A 26,518-nucleotide genomic window follows, 5' to 3' on the forward strand; every position below is an offset into this window, starting at 1 on the left:
AGAAACTTCGTTCTCAGAGCTTATTTGAGCATTGATTGATCTTATCTGGTACCTAAGCGGCTGTATTAGAAAATTCCTTGATTTAGTGAAGAGAGTTTTGATTAATAAAATGCATTTAATATTTAACATTCAAGAATATCTTTTCAGTGTCTAAATTTCAGATTTGAAAATTCAGCATGAGACTATGTTACTTGAAGCTATGACATTTTGGGAATCGAGATTTCACATATTAATGAGTAGACCCATGCTGGGACATTAACTCTACAGATACAACGTGTACATCTTCTGTGGCTGACTTTCATAAAGGAAATTGATAGAGAGAGGGAATTAAGAAATACTGAATTCTTACAGTGAACCAAATATACTATTTAATTAAAACCTAACCCAAACTGCAAGGTTGGCATTACTATACGTATTTGTATCAATGGAAATTGAAGTTTGGAGAGATTAAATAACTTGCTCAAGGTCACTTAGATGAATGAAGCAGCTGGCATTGCTTCCCAAAATGGCTAATTTCAAAATTCATAGTGTATCCATAAGAAAACCTGAACTCCAGGGTTCTAGCCTCATCGATAAGGTATTTACTTTCTCTGAGTAGAGCATCCTCATTTTTCAAGTGTAAACAATCTATTATCTATGTATATTAAAAATGTTGGTGAGAAAAAATTAGATAATTTATATAAAACTAATATTTCAAAGCATAGAGTTATTTTTGCCTTGCTTGTATATATTTTACTGATCACAGGTTCTTCTACACAAACCCAATAACCCCATAAAATAGTATCTGAAATTAACCACGGTAGAATTCATGAAGCTGGTGGCTGGAGAGATGCTATATTTCACAGAATTTTTTTTTCAGTTACTATGAAGTTGAGGACCTGGGAATACCAGGAATTTTTGGTTTCCTTTTCTTGTCCTGCCTTCTGAAGCAAATGCCTTCCCAAAGGATATATGGAGGCCAATGGGTTGATAATGAGTAGCTTAGAGTATAGCATTTAGAGTATAGATAGCCATACTAGGAGGGATACATAAATTTATTTTTAATGATGTTTTTAATTGGGTGAGATTATTTTATGTTAGGCATTTGTAAAGAGTAGCATCCTAGCGTATGGCTAAAACTGTTTTTAAGTATAAAGTAGGACCATAGTTCATATATACTCTTTCTTCTTTCTAACAAAAAATATGCCATTCTTATTCTTTTGTTTAAAGGCTAGAAATTATCCTATGAATGAGATCCAGTATTTTTTGACCATGAGGTTTGCCTGCATCATTTTTCCTGACCATGACAAGAGTTAACAGTCTATGTTTCTCTATATCTTATAACATTGTCATCACTTTAAATTATCTGAAATATCCTTTAGCATCTATACAATCAAGCAAAACTGACATTGTGCCCTTTTGAACAGTCCTTTTCAAAAGCAATAAACAATAAATATTTATTTAGTCAACAAGTTTAAATATACATATTAATAAATGTCTATGTTATGTTCCTTTTTCTCCTTTTTCTGTCCGTCTTCCTTTTTGGTTTCCATGGTTTCTATAACTTAAGATGTGAGAATTCATCATACATTTTTTTTTTTCCTGAAGTGAGGATAAAGCAGATCTTTACTTTTTGTTCCAAATAAATGTTGACTAATGGCTAGATTTATCAGGTAAAATATATGATGCCCAGTTAATTTTGAATTTCAGACAAACAACAAATGATTTTTAGTATAAGTATATCCTCTGCAAGTATTGCATACTTATACTAAAATATGATTTTATGTTTAACTGAACTTCAAAATTAATTGTGTCCAATATTTTTCATTGCTAAGTCTGGCAACCCTACCAATAGTCTGATGTTTGTAAAATTTTCCCATTCATGGGAAATATATATTTATATATTTTTTAATTTTTTATGCTGTGAGAGTTTGTTTCTGGCTCAGATGGCTTTTATTTTTCCTCACTGATTTCCTTTTAAGATTATCAGTGTTGCTTATTAATTGTTGCCCTTTTGGCTCATTTTAGAACAAAAAGTGAGAGGATGAGATTAATTTTCTCATTATCTGGAAGTCTATAGTTAGTTAATTATTTATGATATTTTATGCAGTTTTCAATGTAGCCCCTTAGGTGGTATGATTATACATTTATTTCTTCAAGTATCTTTTTTTTTAATCATCAATAGTTTTCTATATTGATACTTAGAATCAACACCTTTATCAGTCTTTCATCCTCATTGTAAAATTAAACTTTTGATAACATTCTACTTTCACTTTCATTGATATATTCTGTACTAAGTTATTATACTATATGTGCCATTCTGTGTTTTAAAATAAATATTGCTACTGTTCTTTAATTATATTTCTGGCATCTTGTCTGGGAAGTTTTCAAAATAATAAAATAGTAGAAATTAACTTGTGAACTTTGCCTATGGATAGCTATCCCACTTGTAAATTATATCTTATTTTAAAATGCCAAAGGGGTCTGTCCTTGAGACTTAGAAATTTGTGCCTTAGAATGTTGTTTCAAATGCCAGCCCCTCCACAGTCACAAAATCAGAGTTTTATCTAAAACTGTTACTTTACTTTCAAAGACCTATTTCTAAAAATTGTCCACTCACAGAAATAAAATATTTTAAAAAATACCAAAAGAGGAAACTCCTTAAAGAAATAATTGCTCTAAATTTGTGAAAACAGTTAAATAAATAAACAGTATATGCCTTACATATCCTCTCTAGGAAAAAACAAAACAAACAAAAAAACCACCAGCAACTAATAAAATCCAATAAGAGGTCAACAAATGTGGATAGCTTTTAGCTTATAAACTGAAATCTGCAATCTAAGGAATTTACTGGAGCAGAACCTTGTACACTTACCCTTAGAACCATAATATAGATGTTACAGACTGAAAAAAACCTCTTCCTCTGTGATTCAAGACCAAATCTGCATTGCTGTTTACTGTAGAGGAGTCCTCTGGTGATTCTAGCATATTTCCCTACATGTACACTTACTTTTAAGGAATTTAAATGTTAGCTCTAATTTCCTAGTGGCAATTTTTTCATTGCTTATTGAATCAATATATTTAATATTGTTCTTCATGATAAGTAGAAGAAGCTTCACTTTGTAGGTGTAAAATTTGTATTTTTTACTTGCATTGTATTGTTGAGCTACTGTTGGGGCCATTGATGGAGCAGCCATGACATTCTTACACCGAGATGTTTGAAGATGATTAAACCAAAAGAAAATAAAGTTTATTCTGAAGGGAATGATCTCATTTATGTAAAATTACAAAAGAAAAAAAAAAGAAGGCTGTTTTTTCATCATCTTTAACGAGTGTTTTTGCATTTGATTTTTGGAAAGCAAAATCATTTTATTTGCTCGGTTAAATTAGAAAAAGCTCTGTCAACCTGGAAAATCAAATGGAGTCAATAAATGAAAGTTTAGATAGAGTATCATTCAACTACCTGAGCACGTGACCTCTTCAGATAACTATGATCCCAGGTGAAGTCCACTCTAATGAACTCAAGCCGTTCATGGTTTTAGATTGAGCCTTAATTCCAGAAAGGTCAAAGTAAGGTGCCCTGTTCTCTGTAGTTCGATGATCACTCTAACTAAAGGCTAGTGCTGCTTGTGGGCAAATTGCTAAATGCCCTATGGACCTATGTCTTGAAACAATTAATACTATACTACATCAGAGCTCACTCTCCACATTTTCATTCAAGCTTTGCTGCTTGTAGAAAGAACTGAATATTGTGACCTATACCTCCCTCAAATTCACTTACCTGGAAATAAAGAAAAGGGAAGGAAATGGATCTTGCTCTATGATCAGAAGGTGAAAATTCTCACTCAGTCTGAACTTTTATAAATAAGATCATTTTAAAAAGGGTCAACACGGTGGAACTTAGATTTACCCTCCTTGGCCCTTCACTACCTTAAACTCCTTTTCCAATTTTTCTCTTTTATTTTCTGTACTTCTATTTTCAGTTTTCCCATTTTTAGAAGAATATTTGGTGCATAACAGTAGTAATGAAAACCAGTGTGTCTGTACACTTGCTTATACTGACTCCTGGATTCACGTTATCCTCAGGCACTGAAGGAGCAGTGTTCGGGCACTCTGTTGAAACACCTCACATCAGAGCAGAACCTTCCCAAGACCTCAGGTAAGTCCTGGCATTTATACCTGTGTCATTGTTTCCACCACTGATGATGGTCCTTGATATATAAAGAACTAAAGCAGAAAATATGCTACGTAACTGTATAAAGAATTGACATTCCCTGCCTACATGGTAAATAGATAATTGGATATTTCATTGAGGGTAAGAAAATGTGAGTTATTATTCTGTCCTTCTGTATATTTTTCCTTTACAAACATACAATGGATATAAAATAAACATATCGGACAGGAGGAGTGTAGAAAAAGAAAAGAAAAGGCAGTTATAGAGGATGTTGAGGGGAGGACTAATAAAAATAGGGATTTCAGAAAATCTGATATAGATAATGAAATATACGGCACGCATAGGCATAAAGAAAGGGGAGGCAGAGAGTGAGAGAAAGCTGTAAATAGTCAGGGAGGCTTAAGTAGAGGGAAATCAGAAACAAATGTAAACAGTGATCAGTAAAAGGCAGAACTTAATTGCCCTGTGATATGTTCCTCAATTTCATATTTCCAGTGGAATAAGCTCCATCTGTCAGTTTGAGAGGACAACATTATAAGGTATTCTCCCCAGAATAATCATGGCAATCACTGATAAAAGTTGAAATACTAAAATCTATTAACTTATCTATTGTTCTTAATTCAATAAATATATATTTAATATATACTTTATATATTTTATATAAAATTATACCTGTTATAATAACTTGTAATCATTTTGCAATATATACATTTATCAAAATCATTATGTTGTATAACTTAAACCAATACAATGTTATATGCCAATAAAAAAGATGTTTCCTCTAATTAATTTCAAATAGGTATCTTTTTTTTAACATCTTTATTGGAGTATAATTGCTTTACAATGGTGTGTTGGTTTCTGTTATATAGCAAAGTGAATCAGCTATACATATACATACATCCCCATATCTCTTCCCTCTTGCATCTCCCTCCCTCCCAGCCTCCCTATCCCACCCCTCTAGATGGTCACAAAGCACCGGGGTGATCTCCCTGTGCTATGTGGCTGCTTCCCACTAGCTATCAGTTTTACATTTGGTAGTGTATATATGTGCATGTGCTATGATATGAAAAAAGACAACCCATATTGATATAAAAAAATAAATTACTTATTTAAAATCATTTTTAAAGCCGAATTAAATTATTAACCTGAGAGATAGAGTCTTTGTTTTGAAACACAATAAAATATTATGCAAAATACCCATTTTATTTCATAAAGAGCAGGCTCAGCCCTTCCTACTTGGATGAGTGGAAAAAAATGCTCAAATAAAAATAGAAAAATAAAGTTGAAAAATGCTAATTAAAAAAAAGTCATACTTTGGACTTCCCTGGTGGTGCAGTGGTTAAGAATCTGCCTGCCAATGCAGGGGACACAGGTTCAAGCCCTGGTCCAGGAAGATCCCACATGCCACGGAGCAACTAAGCCCGTGCACCACAACTACTGAGCCTGCGCTCTAGAGCTCGTGAGCCACAACTACTGAGCCCATGTGCCACAACTACTGAAGCCTGCACGCCTAGAGCCTGTGCTCCTCAACAAGAGAAGCCACTGCAATGAGAAGCCCGCACACCACAAGGAAGAGTAACCCCTGCTCGCCACAACTAGAGAAAGCCCGCGCGCGGCAACAAAGAACCAACGCAGCCAAAAATAAATAAATTTATTTTTAAAAAGTCATACTTTTACAACAGTAAATATTGCAGACCTTTATAGTTCCATGATAAAATTCCTTAAAAAAACTCAGTTTTTCACTAGTTGAGTAGCCCAGATTCAAACAAGCTAGTTAAGAGTAACAGGAGAAGGTGCCCCTCTTCATGCGATCAGGCATTTTTTAATAAGACAAATATAATAATTATTTACTTTATGCTGAAATCCCAAGGATTTAGGAGGGTTGAAGAATATGTGAAAACAGTGTCTCATAGTGTGTTATAGTCTTGATTTATGACTATACTCATTTAGGACCTCTACATTTTTGTATAAATTATCTTTTCCTTCTTTACTTAACAAGGTTGTGTTGCCACTAGAACGGGATCTATGTCTTCCTTGCTTATCTTTAGTTCAATAACAGCCAGCCACTCTATCTCACACATAATAGTTTTATCATAATTGGTTAATGTGAATCACTGAAACTTAGTAAAACTGAATAATGGGGATGCTAAATGCCTGTATATAAGGAACGTGGTATCATTTGTTTCTGCATTACTAAGACATGTGACTAACATCGATTCCAACTGTTTTTGAGCTGTGTTTTAACATAGATACCAGAGTTTCATTCAATAAAAAAATTTTAATCACTAAGTTCTAAGAGAAACTTTTTTTCACTTCTAACGTTTTAGTAATTATGTACTCGTTTCACAGATTTTCATTATGAAAAGCCTATTGCCAAAAAAGGATAAGAACCAACTACTATTTTAATTACTTTACTGACATGTCTCAACATTCATAAGTATGAATGTGAATTAAATTATAATTAGTATATCATGTCTCCAGTTTTTATTTTCTAATTATTCATAAATTATTTAAACATTGACCTAAGCGAGGCTTAGCTGCTAGTACTAAAAGCAGATTGGCAGCCCCCAAGATGAGTGGTACTGATCTAAATTCCAAAACAGAAACAGAAGCAAAGCACAGTAATGACGAGGTTATTCAATTATTCATTTGTGTACTGAAGATTAAAAGCAGTGTCTGAGGAGGCCTTACAAGTCTTGCTGACAATTTTCCTTTCAGGGCAATAAGAAGCACCCTTAGTTGACGCCTAAGTCTAATCAACAAGGTGACATCAGTTGACCAAGTAAATAAAATGTAATTTAGGGAGTAAGAAGCCATGTTGTCTTTGATTTTGCTTTTGTCAAGAATAAAAGACTTTAGAAAGAAACATTTCAAAAAGTTTACTGTAGAGTTTAGGTAATATTTTGGTGTGGAAATGTAGTAGATTGCTATAATTTATTTACTCAACAGCTGTTTGATGAATGCCTACTATGTGCCAAGGTCTGTGCTAGTAGTCTTCATGTGCATTTTAACAATACAGGTGTAGATTTTCTTTAATTTTTTTTAATATAAGGTGATATTGTTTTTCGGCAGAGACTTATTTGTTAAAAGGCTAAACAATAAATAGTAAGGACATCATAGCACTTTGCCTGAAATAGTCCAAGTATAAATGTTCTTTTTATTTTTTCTTAAATTAATATGTAGCTAAATTATTATAGCTCAATAGGATTTCTGCCCTCTTTGGTGGGAAGCGATAAAATCTATAATGTAATGCCCATTGTCCAAGGATTGTTTGGATCTGAGTTTTATTAACTGCTCCAAGAATAAGGCAAGAATTTAGACTTTGGTTTAGTAAAATGAGTTACTATTTAATGACATAATTGGTATCATTTCCATTCTTGTATGCATATAATTTAAAACTGAAATGTGAGGTTTGCAGGCTCCAAATTAATCTCTGGAAACACATAGCTTTGATTTACATAGTTCCCGTGTTCAAGGAAAAGCCACCATTTATTAAATGGTAAGGATTTTCCCTGAGACAATTTGTCAATAAAGCGGTAATATGCTTTACTGGTATTTTTCCACCTATGAGAAAAAAATGGTAATAAAGTAGTATTTTTCTCCTCCCCAGTTCCCTTCCCCAAACCTCTCCTTCTCTCCCCTTTTCCCTTCCTTCCCTTTCTTTCCTCCTTCCTTCCTTTTATTCTTTCATTCTATTTTATGTATGTGTTTGTATATTAGAGTTTGTAGCAAATGTGGGTAATGAGAAGCTTGCCTACCCTTCCAGTCATGGGAACAGGGAGGAAAAATTGACCTAGGGATTTTTTGATCTAATTTTCAGGAAGAGACCATAATGGGTGTGCAAGTGGGCAGGAAACAATACAAATGGTGGAAACAAAAACAATGTGATTTGCAGCTGAAAAAAGCTCAGGGTAGCCCGAAGTGATAAGACAGTAAAAGTGGTAAGATAGTATAAGAATATATGTTCAGGTCACAGTTTGCATTGGATTTTTTTTTCTAAAAACACTTTTCTGTGCAATTCTCCATTTATTTCATCCTTGAAATGGCAAATAACGAGTGCCAACTCTGTCTCTGTTACTGTATTAAATATTTAGCAAGAACAAGGCACATGATACTCAAGTTCTGCCTAAGTTTCCATTTAGTAATTGCATCGTGCAGCTTAGTTGAAGAGAAGTCTAAATCATTTTCTCAGAATGTTGAGAATTCTGGAAATCTAGGCCACTCATTTTCAAATTTGAAAATTATGTAACACCTTAAAAACAAAATCTTGTTATGGCTTCGGTATCTAAACACCAAAACTGAATTGCTTGGAAAAAATAGGCAGCAGAGTGACTCGTGTTCAACGTTAATCCTTCTCTCTACTCTAATCTCTGGATACCCACTATAAAAACTCCTCTGAAATGCACTGCTGTGATTACTATAATGCTATAAAAATGAACACAATTGTTCTTCACTAATTCCAGTGACTAATTGCATAGAAATTCACGAGTTTTGCCAATACATGTGGACTTCATTTTTCAACAGGCCTTTTAGAAAGTATTTTGTAGTAAAATAAATAGTTTAAGTATATGTTGTAAACCCTCAGTGGAAGCTTGAGAATTCCCATGGAGAAGAGAATCAAGGCATCATTTAACTGTTGATATTCTGTTACCAAAAGTCTACTTAGTAGATGGTTCTAGAAGAAAATCCAGGTATAGTCTGATTCGAGTTCCAAGATCTGAGCCCAGGACATTCTAGAGGGATTCTAGGCTGATTTGAGAAGTGGAGGGTATCTGGAGAAAACCAGTCCAACCAAAAACTGGCATTGTAAACTATATAAATTATTTTTCTTTATGATTTCTAGGCTTCAGTCTTGTTTCAAAGGTTTCCCTTTTCTAGAGTTGGATATTTCCTGGGTTTTTTCTTCTAATTTTGTTGTTTATTTTGTACACTAGGTCATTTCTTAGTTTTATATTTTGAGTAAATAAAATGGGAAATTATGTTCTGAATTTTCTTCCAATTTTCTATTGAAAATTACAGTCTATAATTTATTAGTTTTTATATTTTGAATAGATAAAACTGGAAATTATTCTTGCAGAGCATGTTAAGGATCTAATGTTATTTCTTCAGTATGGATAGTCAATTTATTAAGCATCATTTATTAAATAACCTCATATTTTCTACCCCAAAATGATTGCTACAACTTGTCAAATATTAACTTCTCATAAATTCTTGCCATCTGTTTTAGATTGTATTGTGTTTCATTGACCAAATTTCCATTTCTAATTTTGATATCATTTTTTAATTAAAATACCTTTATATTAAGTTCTAATTTTAAAAGGAAAATCTCCTACTATATCTTCATTTAACAAATCTGGTAATTGTCACACATATTTTTCCCCTCGAAATATTTTGACATAAAGTTTTAAGTTTCAAGAGACCCTACTGAGATTCTCATTGGAATTTTATTACATATATTTATTATTTTTGATATATTGGAATTTTCATGATATGGAAGTATAAATATGAGCTTATTTTTATCCAGGAATACCTCAAACTCTTGAATTTTCAGGTAAAGTAAAGAATATCAGATATCCTTTCTAGGTATCCCTTTCCTGGAAATAATTGTAAAATACAGACTTTGAATAATATAGCATTTATATTAATATAGTGATTTAACAACAGGAATTACATATTTTTATAGTATCCCTGTATGTCTTTAATATCTTTATTGCATTGTAATACAGTCAATAACAGTCAAATATTAGCATCAATTAACAGTTTTCCTATTTAGATTTTCATAGTGTACAGTTCTACAAATTTTACCAAAAAAAAAAAAAAAGATAATCCTGTAAGATCTGTGACCACACTTTCTTTCCCAACATCGTATTATGAAAATTCTCAAACATACTACATGTTGAGAGTATCTTATAGAAAGCACCTATATAACCCCCAGCTAGATTCTCCTAGTATCATTTTTCTATGTGGCTTAAATTATGTATATATTTCCACTGTCCATCCACCAGTATATCTTAATTTTTATGCATTCGAACATAAATTGTATAAATCTGTACACTTTTCCTGATTACTTCAGCATGTACATCATTAGTATCCAAGATCACTTACAGTTTCTTTCCTTTTGTTGTAAAATAATTATGCAATGACATTCACAAAGCCTAAATGCATATTTGCTGGGTTTTGAAAAATGCATACACCTGTGTAATCCAAATTCTTGTCAAGGTATAAAGCATTATCATCACTCAAGAAAGTTCCCTCATTTCCTTCCTGGTAAATCCCCACCACTACCCACCAGAAGCAAACTACTCTCATTTTTTTTTACCCTGTATTAGATTAGGCTGATTTAGTACTAATATAAATTGATCATACAAGATGTACTTCTTTGTAAGATTTATGTCATTCCACATAATGTTTTTGAGAGCCATTCATGATGTTGTCTGTATCAGTAGTTCCTTCTGCTTTATTGCTGATCCATTATATGAACATACAATATTTTATCTATGCATTTTCATAATTGAAGGATGCTTGGGATGTATCTGGCTATGTTAAGTTTTATATAAAAATTCCAGAGCTTTCCAAAGTGGTTGTATCATTTTACTCTTTGTCGACGAAAATTCAATTAACAATCAAGTTAAGAAGAATTAATGAAAGGGAATTTTATTCAAGCCAAATTGAGGATTATAATCCAGGAGACAGACTCTCAGAAGCCCCGAGAACTGTTCCACCTATCAGAAGTGGAAAGCACAGTCATGTACATTTTCGAGACAAAGGATCATACATCAAAATGGCATACTGGTATTTTACATAAAGTTCACTGAAGATTCACAGTCCAGGTAAGCATAAGCGTCGTACAAAGGGAACAGCAAGTCATTATGACCCCCTACAGATTTGGGAAAGAATGCTATTCTTTTAAGAAGTTGCATAGCTAGTGTCAGAAGAAAGGGAAAAAAAAAGATCTTTCTGTGGAGCAGGTAGGCATTCCCACCTTTGAGGCGCTCTGGTTAATGTTCAATGGAGATGCACACTGCACATTAGGGACAGAGGGAGGAGGACCAAACTAAGAGAGAGAATTTTATTTTTAAATTTTCTTGTCCTTCCTTAAAGTAGCTTTTAGTGTATTATTATAAATATATGGCTAACACACTAATAAAGAACAGAACTAATGATGTTCTACAATGAATAAAATATTTTATGTTTAAGGTGCGCTGTAATTTTATTTATTAGGTAACTGAGCCCCAGTGAGGTTAACTGGATTGAAAATTTCTAGTAGAACTCGTGTAGAAACTATGAGCTTATTATTCAAAGTCCTATGTTTAATTCTTTCATTAGACTGATGTAACTCTTGCTGAATTTCCCAGACTGCTGCTTGGAAATAACTTTCATTACTTCATAGTATGCAGCAACACTTTTAATACATATAGGAAATACTTTTTCTCTATCCTGCAGTTTATAATATAGCCTCTAGAAGTACCCAGCTTCTAGTAAGAGCCTGGGAAAATATTATTTATAAAATAGTCAATGAAATATATAATTACACCATCATCAAATCCTTTTGATAAATTGGGATAACTGGTAACATGATGTCTACTTTTTATTTTATATATTTTAAGTTTTGTGTCTACATCTACTTTTTCTATAATGTTCTTTGGATAGTTAATATCATGATCATATGCTTACCTGATTTGAAAACCTTTTAAAAGTGCCGCATTGTGCTTAGATGCAAATATTACTTTCTTATTGTCAGAATTCATGGAGTTTAACACTTGCAGTTTGGATGGAAATATAGAACAAAATTTGCACGCCGCTTGTGAAAAATGTGTTTTTTCCTTATTCACCAAGTGATAGACCTAGAGACAGTGGGCAGTTCTAGGTAGGTAATGTGTGTAAATGTAATATTTAAATGTAAGTATACATGTAATTGTGAATATTGATATTGGATGATTCAGGTTAATACATGCATCTGTAAATGCTCACACTGAATTTATGCTATTCACGGTAGTGTTAATTTGAAGATTTTAGGTCTCCATATACATTGTAGTCCTGCTATGAAATTTTTGCTGCCCCAAATTTAGTTTATTTGCTTATGCTAAATAGTCAGGCAAGCTTGTAAAAACTAGTTTGCAGCTTACTTTAATTTTCATGTTCATAAGAAATATTTGAATACCACAACATGTTCCTTTGAAAATAGAATTATGAAATCCTCCAAATGATCTAATAAATTTTTATTATATACTCTATCTGCACGCTCTCCATAATTAAAGTTCCTAGTGTATATTACTTATCCGAGTGATGGATACTATATAAAACAGTGCTATTTTTAATAAAACTTATATCATTTCTTAGTGATCACTACTTTTAATTTTATCAAGATTAACAAAGCATACAGTTGAAGCCTGTTTAATTCAAAGTCTTAATCACTTTCAGTCTTTATCACTTTCAGAACTTGAAGGATTTAGCAATACTGTAAAATTGCCATGTTTTTTATGTTTTATGTACCCCTTGATAAGTTTTATATATATATATATATATATATATACTCCTTGATAAGTTTTATATATATATTATATATATCATATAACGTGTTTTATGTACCCCTTTACCCCTTGATAGGTTTTATATATATATATATATATATATATATATATATATATATATATATATATATACACACACATATATATGTATATATACATATGGAAGGTATATATTGTCTTAGGGCACAAAATTATCTGTAGAAGAAATGAAAATATTCCTGTAAAACTTTAATTTACATGTATGGTCTCCATTTTACTCACTATCAGAAACTAAGCCCCAGTCTATTCACTTCTCTTCTTTCGCCCTGGGGTTGCATCGTTCTACCAAGACGCTTACACTGCCTAAGCATTTGAGGTGGCATTTGGTCCTTGGTAGCCTCATGATCCAACTGGCATTTGCCAAGATGTTCTTCTTACCGTCACTTAGTCCTCAGTCACTGCAGGTCACCACTCTTTTCTCCTTTGAGGATCTTGTGGTCTCTTGTCCTCAGTTATCCTGAAATATCACTCTCTCCTCAGACCTCTAACACCTAAAGAATAAGCGTCCCACAACCTAGGACTTGACCTCAGGTAGCAGAACACAGAGAGCCATTCAAGACCAATTCTGTTTATTTCTCTCCAAATCTTCTCTAGCCTGTGAATCAAGAAAACAGTTTCTCCAACTCGTGAAATAAACAACAAGGTCTTACTGATGTTGGTTTTCTTCTCTGTTTTTGTTTATGTGCTGAATCATTTTCAACACAATAAATGGCTAGGGTTCTTTTTCAACTCAAAATGTCTGTAACATTAGGAAACACGAAATATCTTTAACAGCTTCTCTGCTCTATGGTCCACCATTTTTGGCAAAGGATAGTGTTTAGTGAATGGGGAATGGCAAAGGAAGCAAGGAAATGGGACAGGGAGGAAATCCCATACATTTCAAACTACTATCCCACTACATAGCTATTTCCCTTAATCAGTTTAAGAGATTCCTTACAACCCTATAAGAAAACATTATAATTGTCAATTTTAGATATGATAAAACTGAAATTTATTGCTGCTGGCTCACTTTCCTGAACCCAGGTCTAGCCAGCTCTCCATCTTTACTGCCTCTTTGAATAGGGATCCTCTAAGTCAATGCTAGCAAAACACTCCATAGCAAGACTGGCAATGGGTACCTGAGGTCTAAAATGAAGATGAAGACAATTAAGATTTTTTAATTAAATAATTAGTAAGGATGAGAATGGAAAAACTCAAAAGCCCAGAAGTACTTACTATATTTTAATGCTGTAGCAGAAATAGGGTAAAAATATAGTATAAAAAATGTTCACACTTATTACAGATATTTTACTGTCAAATACATAAGTATCCCAACCCCTTATCCTTGGAAACAAGCTACACCATATCAATTATTTGATAAAATAAGCGTGTTTTTCCTTCCACTTACAAGTTGTGTTTCCTTCAGATTCATAATGTTTCAGAACATTAATTCATGTTAGTTAAGTTCTTATCTGACTTCTGATTGAGTGGTTCAGTCATACCCAAACTTATGTAATTACATTTAATGTTATAGAAATGGTCTATAACAAGTGGAAATAGAAATGGTCACAGATATATTATTCAAGATGGTGAATATTTGGGGGTGTATCAGAGGACATCACTTATATATTTAAATATTCAGATTTTGAAATTTAGATACTCTGTGCAAAGTATAAATATTATGAATGAAAAAATTATGGGTGATTCTTTTTGAAGTTTTCAAATATTCTGTGAAAATGTGTAATTTGTGTTTAAAAAAAACCAAACAGACATTTCTTTAAAATATATATATTGAAAACCTCACCCTCAAGGGATTTTATGAAGATATCCAAAAGGCCTATAGGGATGAAAGTTTCAAAGTTGCTTTAGTGAGTGAAAAAAAAATGTAAAGTGTTGAAATCACTTCTTCAAAATGCTGGCTTTAGTCCTTCAATATCACTTTCAAGTGTTTAAGTTCAACTTTACTACTGAGAGAGAGGGCTGATCTTCAGTGCTCAAACTATTTGATGTGATTCTCTCTGAGAAACCACACTGGGACGGTAGCCTCAAAGGAGACCTGTTGCTCTATGTGAGCCTGAAGGGACTCTTGTCCTGAAGTCCTGAGGTCACGAGGAACACAGGCAGTTACAGCCCCAGAGCAAGCTATTATCCAAATACGATCAACTCCAGGATAAGATCTCTTATCACACCAAGTGCTTTTTACGGCTGTATTCTTGTTTCTGTATTTTGCCTTCCTTTGCTCTTTCTCTACGTTTGTATTTGGAGATAATTTTGAAAATGCCTCCCAACTATCTTTTTTGCAGGCACAGCTATCTGAAACACTTGTGTATCGCCCCTCATTTAATTTTTCTTTCTCAGACTAATGTCATTCATTCTGTGGACATTTTCTTGGGCCGATAGAGGTCAGGTGATGTAGGAAATATCTTACGTCCTCATTTTAATTAACGTCTAGAAGTGTAAAAAGTCCCTTGAGAATTTTTTAGTTTACAGAATTTTGACTGGGCACATTTGGAAGTTTGCAATATTAATGATTTTCATTAAAACTGTCTCATCTTTGCAAGACAAGGACACTTTACTGAGGGATACTTACATGCTAACTTTCTAGAAATTTATTTCTTAAGACTTCATCATTAATATTGAAAATGTGTAAAAGATTTAAACTCGTAAACTACCATGACCTACTTTTCATGTGCATTGTGAAGGGAAACAACACAAGAAACGGTTACTAAATCATTATACAAATTAGAGTAAATAATTGATGCTAACAAATGAAGAAAGAGCCAAAAAATAGATAAAGCAATCAAAAATCTTTCTAAAACTCATTTTAGCATTTTTTCTTTTTGGAAATGACAAGGATTTGTATTTATGCCTGCCTGTTTGTTTTAGTTGACTAACATTATCTTTGAGTCCAATGTAAACTTTTTTCTTATCAATATTAAGGTGTTTTTGTTTGTTGTTTGTTTAAGGCTTGAATCACCGACCAGGTCCTTGATAATGGAAGCTCCCCGGGGGGTCCAGGTGAGTGCCGCAGCTGGAGACTTCAAGGCTGCCTGCAGGAAGGAGCTCCACTTGCAGTCCACAGAGGGGGAGGTGAGTTCTGAGGTGTAGACACTGGCCTTTTACTGCGGAGGGTGCTGCTTCTCAAATTATACGCATATGATTCCAGGAGAAACATAAGGAACTACTTCATAAGAGGGCTCAAATTATGAAAATATTAATACTTCTTAAATATGAAACTGGGTAAACCTAATGTTATTTTCATAAGTCAAAGCTCCATTTATTTTCTACTGAAAGATATTCATTCATAAGTCATTTATAAGTGGGGCATCTAAGTTCCTGCAGTTTCAAAAATCGACAGATGAATGGAATGAATATCAAGGTAATACCCAGAATGAAGGCAAGTCTTTGCTGTCTTGGTTCCATTTTGGTCTTCAAAAAGTTTTTCCAAAAAGTGCTTTGAAAGTTTGTGTGTTTGTCTCAGTAGAAATAGTACCTATATTTTTCTAAAAGGGAAACAAAAAGCAAAAGTTTATTTTGCTATTTCACCCAGTTATTTCCTAGATGAGATACATGCTTTATTTCACCCAAGAGTCTGTTTAAACTCTGTTGTCCTCATTCCCTTAAAGATCCTCTTCTTTCTCTTACTGCCTGATTTAAAGAACCCTTTGCCTTTGGGCTTCCATTCTTTCACTGGAATGTGATAGGCAGGTATTTATTTTGTCTCCCTTACTTGCTGTATACATTGTGACTATTGTGTCTGCAGAATCACATTTTTGTCCATTCTGGAAATTCCTCAACATTACGTCTTCAGATAGTTCCTCTCCCCTTTTTCTCTATGGCCTTTTTGAGACTCTCTGAAGAAATGTTATGTCTTTTCATTCCCTTACCTTCCAGATCTCTTAGCCTCTCCTTCCTCATTTCTATTTCTTTATTGCCCTATGCCTCACTCTGCCTATTTATTCAGATCTACATGCCAGGTTCCTCCTCAGTATCTAATCTCTTCTTCAATCCCTACATTGGGCTTTTAATTTCAGTAATTTTGTTATTCATTTCTAGGATTCTCATCTGTTGCTTTTTTTCAAATCTGCCTGGACATCTTGGTAGTTGCTCTCGTTTGCTTGTTTGTTTTTAATTCTACCTTCATTATTTCAAAGCCTTATGCATAATACATATTCGATTCTGTATATTTTTACCACAATTCCCAAAGTCCTTGAAGGTCTAAATCTGTTGTGCTGCTGTTTCCACCAATTAATTCCCTTAATATTTTCTTCCTTCGTGTGCTTATTTATTTTTTTAATGAGTTTATAAAGGTCAAGCTGAGAAGAAAAAGCTTGAAAGGATGATTTGAGAGTGACGCTCTGGAGCATCTCGGACCTCTTCAGATGTAAATACGAGGGCAGACATTAACAGAATCAAAAAGAGGATGTTCCTTTCTTACCTTTATACCAGAATCTCAGTTATTGATTCAAGATAAATTTGTATTACACATTTGGCTTCCTTTTTATAAACAAACTTATTGCCACGGTCATTAGCATCTTATCTGATATTACAGCTTAAATAATCTAGAAATATGTTTTATAATATTGAAAACATATATCCATATTACCTTTCAGGATTTCTCCCCACTACAATTGCAGACTACAATACTTTGTCTACCACAGCAAGAGAGAAATCTTTCTTATATATCTCACGTCTTTTTTAAAGCATTTTTATCATGCTAATCATTTCATTCAAATTATTCATAACGAATCATCTCATAATAAATATTGATGGTTATTAATCTCCATTCTGCTTCTATTTATGCTCCACTTTACTTATGTTCTTTTATTCAGAGTATCAGCAGAATCCTTGAATTCAATTACAGATTAACATTTAATTATGAATTGAGTATTATGCTGTAAATAAGTCACAGCCAAAAGCTTTCAGCTGTGGCCATTTTTTATATTAATAAAATAACTATACAGAAAAGCACAGCACTTTCTATTAGAATGAAATTGCATATAATTTTTCTAGGAAGAAGTATGAAATGATATAAAATCTTTCTCTTTGCTTCATTGACTATGCCACAGAAAGGCAGATCCACCAATTATTAAGTAATACAGAAAAATGTAAAGTCCCTACTCTTAGGTAGTGTTTAAATTAATTAAGATCAGGGCAAGCATGGTGTTGAGGTAACCAAAATAAGTAAGAATGAAATTGCACACAAAGTTCTGCACTGCAGAAGTTTCATTCATTTCAGACACCGTATTGCAAGGAATTTCAAATTCAGCTCTGAAAACAACATGAATGACAATTGTAGGTAAAACATTGAAAGTTATAATAGCATATGCAGTGCAATAACTTAATAACATATGTTACAAGATGACACAATTTTTTTATCTTGCAAACTGATTAAATGTTCTACTACAGGGATAGGTCTGATTTCAACAGGTAAGAATGGAATAAATGGATTCTTGGTAGAGAGAAGACAATGGGCTGTGACTTAAAAGCTCAGGGGTGTCATTCTGAGTACCAGGAAGAGTTTCACAACAAATGGATTATATGGTTTATAGGGTGATCTGGAATAGAAATATCAATTTTAGAAGTTGGAAAGTGAGCAGTGTCATCGGAAGTGCCTTAAGCAGAACAGAAAGAGTTATGAGGGGGTCCATCCAAGCTGCAGAAGCCTGGAAAAGCTGAGCTACGTGGGGTTGGAAAGAATCAATATATGACACCCCTTTTTATCTCATAACTTAGTTTTCTGTCTCAAACCAAGAAAATATTTTTTCTCCCCTTTCCTTTTTCTTTCTTTTTATTTTTTAAATGTAAAGCCATCATTTATTCAACCTTTCATCCTTCTATGGATGGATGTTATATCTGTGAGGCTAACTTTCGAAATTCAGAATTTTATTTATATTCCTTCTTTTTCTTTATCCTTTCTTTGTTCCTTTATTATTTCTTCTTTAATTTTATATTATTATTGAGGTAAAAGTGGTATATAACACCGTGTAAGTTTCAGGTGTACAGCATTGTAATTTCACATCTGTATATACTACAAAGTGATCACCACCAAAGTTCTAGTTATCATCCATCCCCATGTAATCAACTCTCATTTTCTCTTTTAAAGACCCCATTCGTTTAAATTTACCTATTAATAAAAATCTACCTCCCATTTATGGGTGAAGCTACAATGTGGATCTCAGAAGATGATGGAATTGAGTATTGCCACATAGCCAAATATAATCAAGAGTCACCCGTAAATGGATAGGAGAGCTGGAGGGCACAGCTATAGCTAAACTGAAGCAGGCCACATACCATAAGATTCAAGGCTAACTCCATTGATAAGGCCACCACAGCTGGGCTTGCTTTCTGAGGCTGCCACCTGCATGTCCTACCTGTATAAAAACAGCTACTCTCCACATTTACTCAGTCAGGCTACACCAACAGAAAGGCAATCAGTTCCAAACTATAAAACCCAGCGATGTGGCCTGGTGTTAGCAAGCCTCTGAAACTCACCAGGGCTTGCCAGTAACACTTGCTTCTGTGCTTACTAAGAAATGAACCACTGACAATATCTTAGACTCATTTGATTAATCCTACATGAGCCTCCTTATCCACATGTTCTTTAGCTTTCCATGTTGCATTCTTTATTATCTACGTCACAAGGTTTCTTGGACAAAACACCAGCTCCTAACACTTTTTCAGCATGAACTAACCTCCACATATGCAGACCTAAACCCCACAGTCCCAGAGCTTGTCTTTATAATACGTTTGGCATTGGCGAAGCTTGAGAATATCTACTCTCTGCAAGCATGCCAACTCCTCAGCAGAAGGGAAGAAAGGGGGATGTGCTGTGCAAGCCCAGTTCCTCTGTCAAACTCAACCAGTAAGAGGAATCATCCCTCCTCCCCCCGTGGAAAAGTGAGTGAAAGAACCCACAGGGTGTAGCAATTGGTATTACACTCATTGATGTCCCTCTTCATGGAAACACAGAGCAGGAAGAAATGAGGCCCAGCATTTATAACCCAAAAATACGTTGTCATTTTTTTTTACTTAGTTTTGTGCACTTTTAACTTTTGAATCAGAAAAACAAAAATTCATCTTAAAAAAAATAGAAGTCCTTTCTCTTTGCTTTCCTGTCACTTAACGTAGAAGAAATTATGAAGTAATAAATTTCAACATTTGATACCTACAAACAAAAACTTTAATTATTCTTTCTTAACTTTCAATACTGTTGGTAAATGCAATCATTTTTATTTCATAATCTATCCATTTATTCAGCAACTATTTGTATTACATGGAAGCTGTACATGCAGGGTCAAGCACTGTGAAGTTATAAAAAATTCAGACTTAATTCTACCTTCAAGAAGGACATAGTTTATTAGGGAAAGTAATATATCAATATGACTATAAAATAAGCTACCAAGTGATGAGCAAAATAAGATATTAATAATAAACTGCTACAGGAGAACCAAATAAGAAGAGTCTTTCCATCTTGGGGCACCAGGGAAAGGTCCATAGAGGATGAAGCAGATGAACTGGGCTTTGGTGGAGGGTGAGAATTGTACCCTAGAGGAGAGGGACATGTACAAGGTGAAGGAAAAGCATTACTTCATGCAACTTGTACTGGCACAATTCTATGCACTCTTCTATAGTCTTGAACCAATGACAGGCCCTGCCCTCATAGATATTACTTGCAAGTAAGAGAAATAAACAGTAAATGAACAAATACACAATATAATGTTAGGAAGAGATTGTTACTACAGAGTAAAGTAAAGCTGGTAAGGAGAGATTAATGGATTTGTGTTACTTTAATAGGGTGGTTAGGAAAGTCCTCTTTTAGAGGGTGACCTTTTAGTAGCGATCAGGACAAATATGCCCACATCTAAAATTAAAGTTAATCTAAAGTATACATGTCTATGGTATAGGAATTCTTTTTCTGGCTTATTCTTAGTGTGCCATAGATTCCTATATTTCAAAAAAATTTAAAGCATAAAAAGGCAAACAGAGGAAATCTCCCTCCTACCTCTGTTCTCTAACCACCCTGTTAATATCTATCCCCACTTGTAAATATTTGGAGAAAAGTTTTTCAGGCTAGGAAAATGAGGAGTTGAAAAGCCCTGAGGCCAGGGTTGTTTTGATGTGTTTGAAAAAACATGAGAGTTCATGCAAGAAGAATTGTAGGAAGTGATGTTAGAGAGATAGGCCAGATCATTCAAGGCTTGTGGGCCGTGGAAAGGAATCAAGATTCATTTTAAGCATGGTGGGAGGCCGTTAGAGAAACTTGAGCGCTGGTAGGACATGATTTGGTTTGCATTTCTTAGAAGTTCACTCCAACAGCATGTACAATAGACTATAAGAGGACAAGAGTGGCCACTGGGAGGCCAATTAGGGGGCTATTGCAAGAGTCTTAGTAAGAAATGATTTGGACTTAGGTGAGAGCAAATGTGTAGAAAATGGAATATTCTCTGGTTCTCTGGTCAATTTAGAGATGCCTTTAGGCCGTAATTAGCTACATAACAATAGAATCAAGACATAGCTAGAGAGAGTTTGTTTCTTTGCTCATTCAAATTCATGATCTAGTTTTCCTTTTTTTGGCCCATTCCCCATGCATGTCAAAACCATATGATCCCTGGCCCTGAAAGTGTTGTGTCCATGATTTGGAATAAGTGAAGTAATTTTGCAAGTTAGAAGATTTAGCAACATGGGTGTTAAGTACAGGTCATATATTTCATGGAGTCTTCAAACCTGATTATATCTAATAGTTATCTGTTATTTACTATGCACATTATCTACTTGGTGTAGATTGGGAGTCAACGTGACTTTATGAGTATTTAAAAAAAAATTAAACCAGAGAGTAAAATTGTTTTAATTAATTGCCCATCACTTCACTAATGGCATCTCTATAAACATCCTTATTTCTTTGTATATTCTTTAGACTGGCATGTTTAAGTTAAATTAACTGACAGTCAAAAGCATTCATTTTCTGTGGTGTCTGAATAACCGAGTTGGCCCCTTAAGCAGATTATACAATCTTGCTTTTCATTTCGAGGGCATTCTCTCAGAATATACCGTGTCTCAAAGGCTCAGGTAGACACAGAGCGTTTGGGCTGTACCGTAGGAACGCAATTTGTTGGTTCAACAAGGTTTGGCAGCTAAACCAACAAAATTGTTTGTCCTGTGGTCTTTCTTATTAGACCATGCTGTAAAGCTCTTAAGAATATAGGATGCTAAAAGGAATTAAAATGCAATTTCTTTCCCCCTAGATATTTTTGAATGCGGCTACAATCCGGCTGGGAAACCTGCCAACCGGCTCTCCTTCCTCTTCTTCACCCAGCCCCTCCCACTCTCGGCAGACAGTGCATGAACTGTGTGTCTGCCCCAACGGCAAACTGTACCTGTCTCCAGCTGGGGCCGGGTCTACTTGTCAGTCCAGTAGCAACATCTGCTTGTGGAGCTGAACTGACTGATTTCTCCTCACACCAGAATAGCCTTTTGTTCCCGTACGTCTCCTTCACAGTTCTGCTCCGTTTCCCTCGTGATCAGTCCAGAGCTTCTCCAAATGGTCCACAGAGCAACTCCTTCCAGTGTAAGCAGGGATTTGCACCACCTTCTCTCGTGATTTTCTGTACTGCTCAACACGGAGAGGGTGAGTGACAGAACAGTGGAAAAACCAACTTCAGCAGGAAAACTGGATCATAACTTTTGTTCAGAAGGGAGAATAACATAGGTGCCTTTGCTACATGAAGTGAAGCACACAGTTTTAGATTTTTGCAGGACCTGGATATGGACTGCCACGTATATATGACATAGATGAAATTCCCAGTATCCAATGGCAAAATGAAATGGTTAACCCTGTAAGAAAACTAGTTCTACAGTCTGAAAGCACAATTTTCCATTCATCTTTTTGGATGTAAACTTTTATCCCTGAATTTTAAAATTTTAAAGCATTATGTAATGCTTGCTTTACTAAAAGTTAAATTCAATACATGGTTTTTAATGAAACAAGACAAGACAGAATTCCACCCCGAGTTTTATTTGTTTCTTTAAATTCAATGTGTTGTTACTCTTTGTCTACTAACTCTAGAATTTGGTACATTAGGTAATTTTGAAAGCTCTCAGCAATAGAATCTTTACAGAATTAACAAAATGCCATTATACCATCATTTGTCAGATCTGAACGGCCTTATATAGTATGTACTTGGCTATTGCATGTGACGTATTTGCTTTTAACCAAACATCCAATTGATTGCAATATAAGGTAGGATTAAGAGGGACCTACCGATGGTGTGGAATCCATAGGCCTTTTTTTTTTTTTTTAATTCACATGATATCCTTTACAGCTGGGTTCTAAGAGTACAATTTTTGTTTGCTTCATTCACTTTATACTTGACTCGGACTGCTAAAATTCAAACATCCTCTAAATAAATAAAAACTACTGTGATGCCTAATGCTGAGAATGAATTCACTTTCCATTGGAATATCATCTACAGAATTATATCTATGTACTTTTTATTGGAGATTAAGACTTAAGGACGGTAGAAATTAAAGTGAAAATCCCCGCTTAAACAGTAAGACATACAAATGTTAGCGAACGTGTTGAAAATGTGTTTACTCCATTAGATTCATATTTTAAGGAATTTAGTCACATTCCTTTGCAGCTCTTAATATTTGGTTGCTTTTGTTAGACCGTTAAGCTACCCCGAATCAGAGAGCATAGTTGCTTCCGCCCTCTGTTGCTTCTTTTTGTAAATTAGCTGCTGATAAATAACTCCAGAATACTGCCCACGCATTTACTACAACACTCCTTAACTCGAACTCTCGCACCTTATAGAACCCAAGAACATAAAATTGTATTAGCTATTTCCTGTTCTGGGAAGATGACTTGATTACTATAAGGTAAGTCTTTAATTTTCACACGTCAGTCCATCTTTTTCTCCCCCATGCACACACGATTACAGGTGTGTGGAAGTTTTCAGTTTGGAAGTCCGTGACTGTAGAATCTTTGGAGTTCAGGACTCTGCAGCACAGGGTGAAGTGGGAGACTGGAATTTATAGAAATAATCTGATTAGCGAAAGTAAGAAATCTGAGTAAGGCAAGCAACAAAGTGAACCGTTTGACCAGAACTCTCTTGTTGGGATAACGTAACACATTGCATTACCTGAAAAACCTCCATTTCACTAAATGTATTCTGTACTCAGCAGAAAAGTCAGAAAGCTAGTGCAGTTTGATTACTCTTAAAATAGAACTTGTGTTTGGGGGTTATTATATAAAACCTTAAGTCAATATTGGAGTAAAAGTTAAGATGTGCAATGGCTTAAGTCATGTCCTAACACAGGAGTTTAATTTATTTAAGCTAAAACATTAGAAGTTACTATGAGAAATCCTCCCATTGGTTTTTGCATAATACTCACACAAAATATAACACAAGAAATTTTGATAAATTATGGGTGCTAATCACTGTACGGACCTTTTAGGAAAATGCTATGTATTAATTTGAGACATATTCAAGTTCTAAATTAAAACAATGAGAAAGTTTCTTAGTCAAATGTGAACAATTCTTTTGACTGGTGATTAGCCCTGTTTCTAATCTCAGCTCTGTCTTCTACTAATCACTAACTGATTTAGGCAGTCTGGGAAAATCTCCAAGCTTCAGTTTACTCAACTTTGCAACAAAAGCATTGAATCAAATGGTCTCTTAAGATTTCTTCCAGCTCTAACATGTTCTAATTCCAAGAGCAAATATTATAGAAGGTGAAAGGCGCCATCAAAATTTTAAACTATATGTCATGAGAGGAGAAAAGATAAAAAGTGTTAAAACCAATTCCAGTGAGGGGCTGTCAAATTTTGAATTCACATGTATTTTGAAATGTTATAAACGCAATTCAAAAGAAATGTGTAAGAGAGTTAGACTATGTCTAGATGATGTAAAAATATCTGCTCAGTGTGGGAGAAAAACATAGCATAGAGATACAGGTAGCTTTCCTACTCAGCACTAAATGGGTGGTTTAAATTACTTGACTTGCTGTTTTAGATTCCCTAGAATCTAAGTATAAACTCAGCCTCAGAGTTTGGGCTTCTGTTAAAGGCACAGAAGATTGCTCTGAAAGGTCCTTAATTTCCTCATAAAGAAGGCTTGATTCTTTCTTGATACAGAGTTTCTTTCCTTAATTGCAGACTACCCAAACAGATTCATTATCTGTTTTTCCAGTACCATTTTTGTGTTACAAAATACATACAGTGCAGTTTACTTAGATGCAAATTTCATTTTTCCCAAATTAAACTCAGAAAAGTGATTCCTTTCAAATGTATTACATGGACCCTAAACTTGGTATCCAGTTTAAGTGGAGAAGGCAGGCAAACAGGCAGGAAGGAAGGATAGAGAGAAGGAAGGGGACTGACAGCATTCCTAGCCATTTAAATTCTTAGCTGAGAATGGACAGAGAAGTATTTGCGCTCATGTTTTGAGAACCAAAGGAGAGAAGCAGAAAGGACAAATTATTTTTTTTCTTTCAGAATATTTCAGTAAGGCACTTCCAAAAAAAAACTTCCAAATCTCCTCCAAAATTTCTATTCTGTACTTCTTGGTCCTACTTTTTTTCTCGTATTTTATTATGAACCATAAGCTGTATAATCTGGTGCAAAACTATTTATCTAAGAATTTAAGATAATTTTATGCTTCATATTTTCCATTAACCTGGAAATCTTAGATTTCAGTACTTCACATCTCTGAAAATGGAGCCAGGAGTTCCAGTTGTGTTTCTGCCCCTCTACCTACTCATGTGACCTTAAGAAATATATTTAATTATCTTGGTCACCATTTACTTCTCTTGGGGAGGGGTACGCCAAACTAGAAGTTTTCTTTGGTTACCTTCATCTCTAAATGTCACTGATTCCCTTAAGAAAAGACTCAGCAATCTTGAGTTCAGTACCCTGCTCTGAACTTGTTATTATTGACCTCCTTCTATACCTAGACATTGTTGTTTATAAATGTTGAAATGCACATCTTTCCAGCAGCCAAACGCTATTTTTTTCTACACTCCCTTTCTTGCTCTAATCATTTGAACGTCAACGTCCCTTTCAGAAAACGATGCTTTGTTGACAGGCTTCAGTAATATGGTTAACATTAAAGAGAAAAAGAATGTATTTAGGTCTTATTAAAAATGACCATTTAGGAAATTAATAGAAGTATTTACCAAATATCAATACGCTGTTGATCATTCTATGATTACTTATCTCCATCAAACTAAAAAGCATTGGTCTTTTGAAGAAATGGTAATTTGATCACAAAGGTCGGTTGCTGAACTCTTTGTAACCTGTTATGCCATTCAAAATTCCTACATATTCTGCCATTTGAATTACTCAGTTGGACAGTGCCTCATTTTATAAAACTGACATTTGATACAGTAAAACTCCTAATGAATTATATCACTGCAAACCTGGCATCCCTGTATGAGGCAGCAATAGATAGAGAGATTGAGAGTGTTTAAGGCATTTAAGTGCTGTATTTTATAGCAGGTAATATCAATATCGTAATATTAAATTATTAAAATAGTTGAAGATATTTAATGACCAAATTCTCTATGTAACCATCAAAACCAAACTCACATTCGAGTCTCTTATAAGTGAGGTCTTGTCACCTTATTCTTCCAGTAGCTTTGGTCTAATTAGAATTGCTCATGTGACCCTATTTAAAGATACTTGATAAATGATTTTCCTCTGTGTACTAGTGTATATTATAGTAATGAATATTGCAAAATGTTATGATCACAAATTAAAATAATATTGCATTTTAATTCTTTTAAAACAATCATAAACTAATGAATGACCTCATTG

The 26,518-nt window shown here is 34.2% G+C and overlaps 1 protein-coding gene across 1 annotated transcript in view; it reads left to right on the plus strand.

Moving 5' to 3' along the window:
• The window catches only part of SGCZ (sarcoglycan zeta), a 152,620-nt gene extending 129,901 nt beyond the window's left edge, over positions 1 to 22,719 (plus strand). Inside the window, exons 3-5 of the mRNA XM_089903672.1 lie at positions 4,066 to 4,138; positions 15,669 to 15,792; positions 21,948 to 22,719. Of these exons, the coding sequence (XP_089759798.1) occupies positions 4,066 to 4,138; positions 15,669 to 15,792; positions 21,948 to 22,142 (392 nt within the window). The 3' untranslated portion in view covers positions 22,143 to 22,719. The remainder of the gene's footprint in view (positions 1 to 4,065; positions 4,139 to 15,668; positions 15,793 to 21,947) is intronic.
• Positions 22,720 to 26,518: the final 3,799 nt, after the last annotated feature.

This window comes from Delphinapterus leucas, chromosome 21 (assembly GCF_059928025.1).
Source record: "Delphinapterus leucas isolate spDelLeu-1000000601 "Yukka" chromosome 21, BTC_Dleu_Yukka2, whole genome shotgun sequence".
Taxonomy (NCBI): Eukaryota; Metazoa; Chordata; class Mammalia; order Artiodactyla; family Monodontidae; genus Delphinapterus; species Delphinapterus leucas.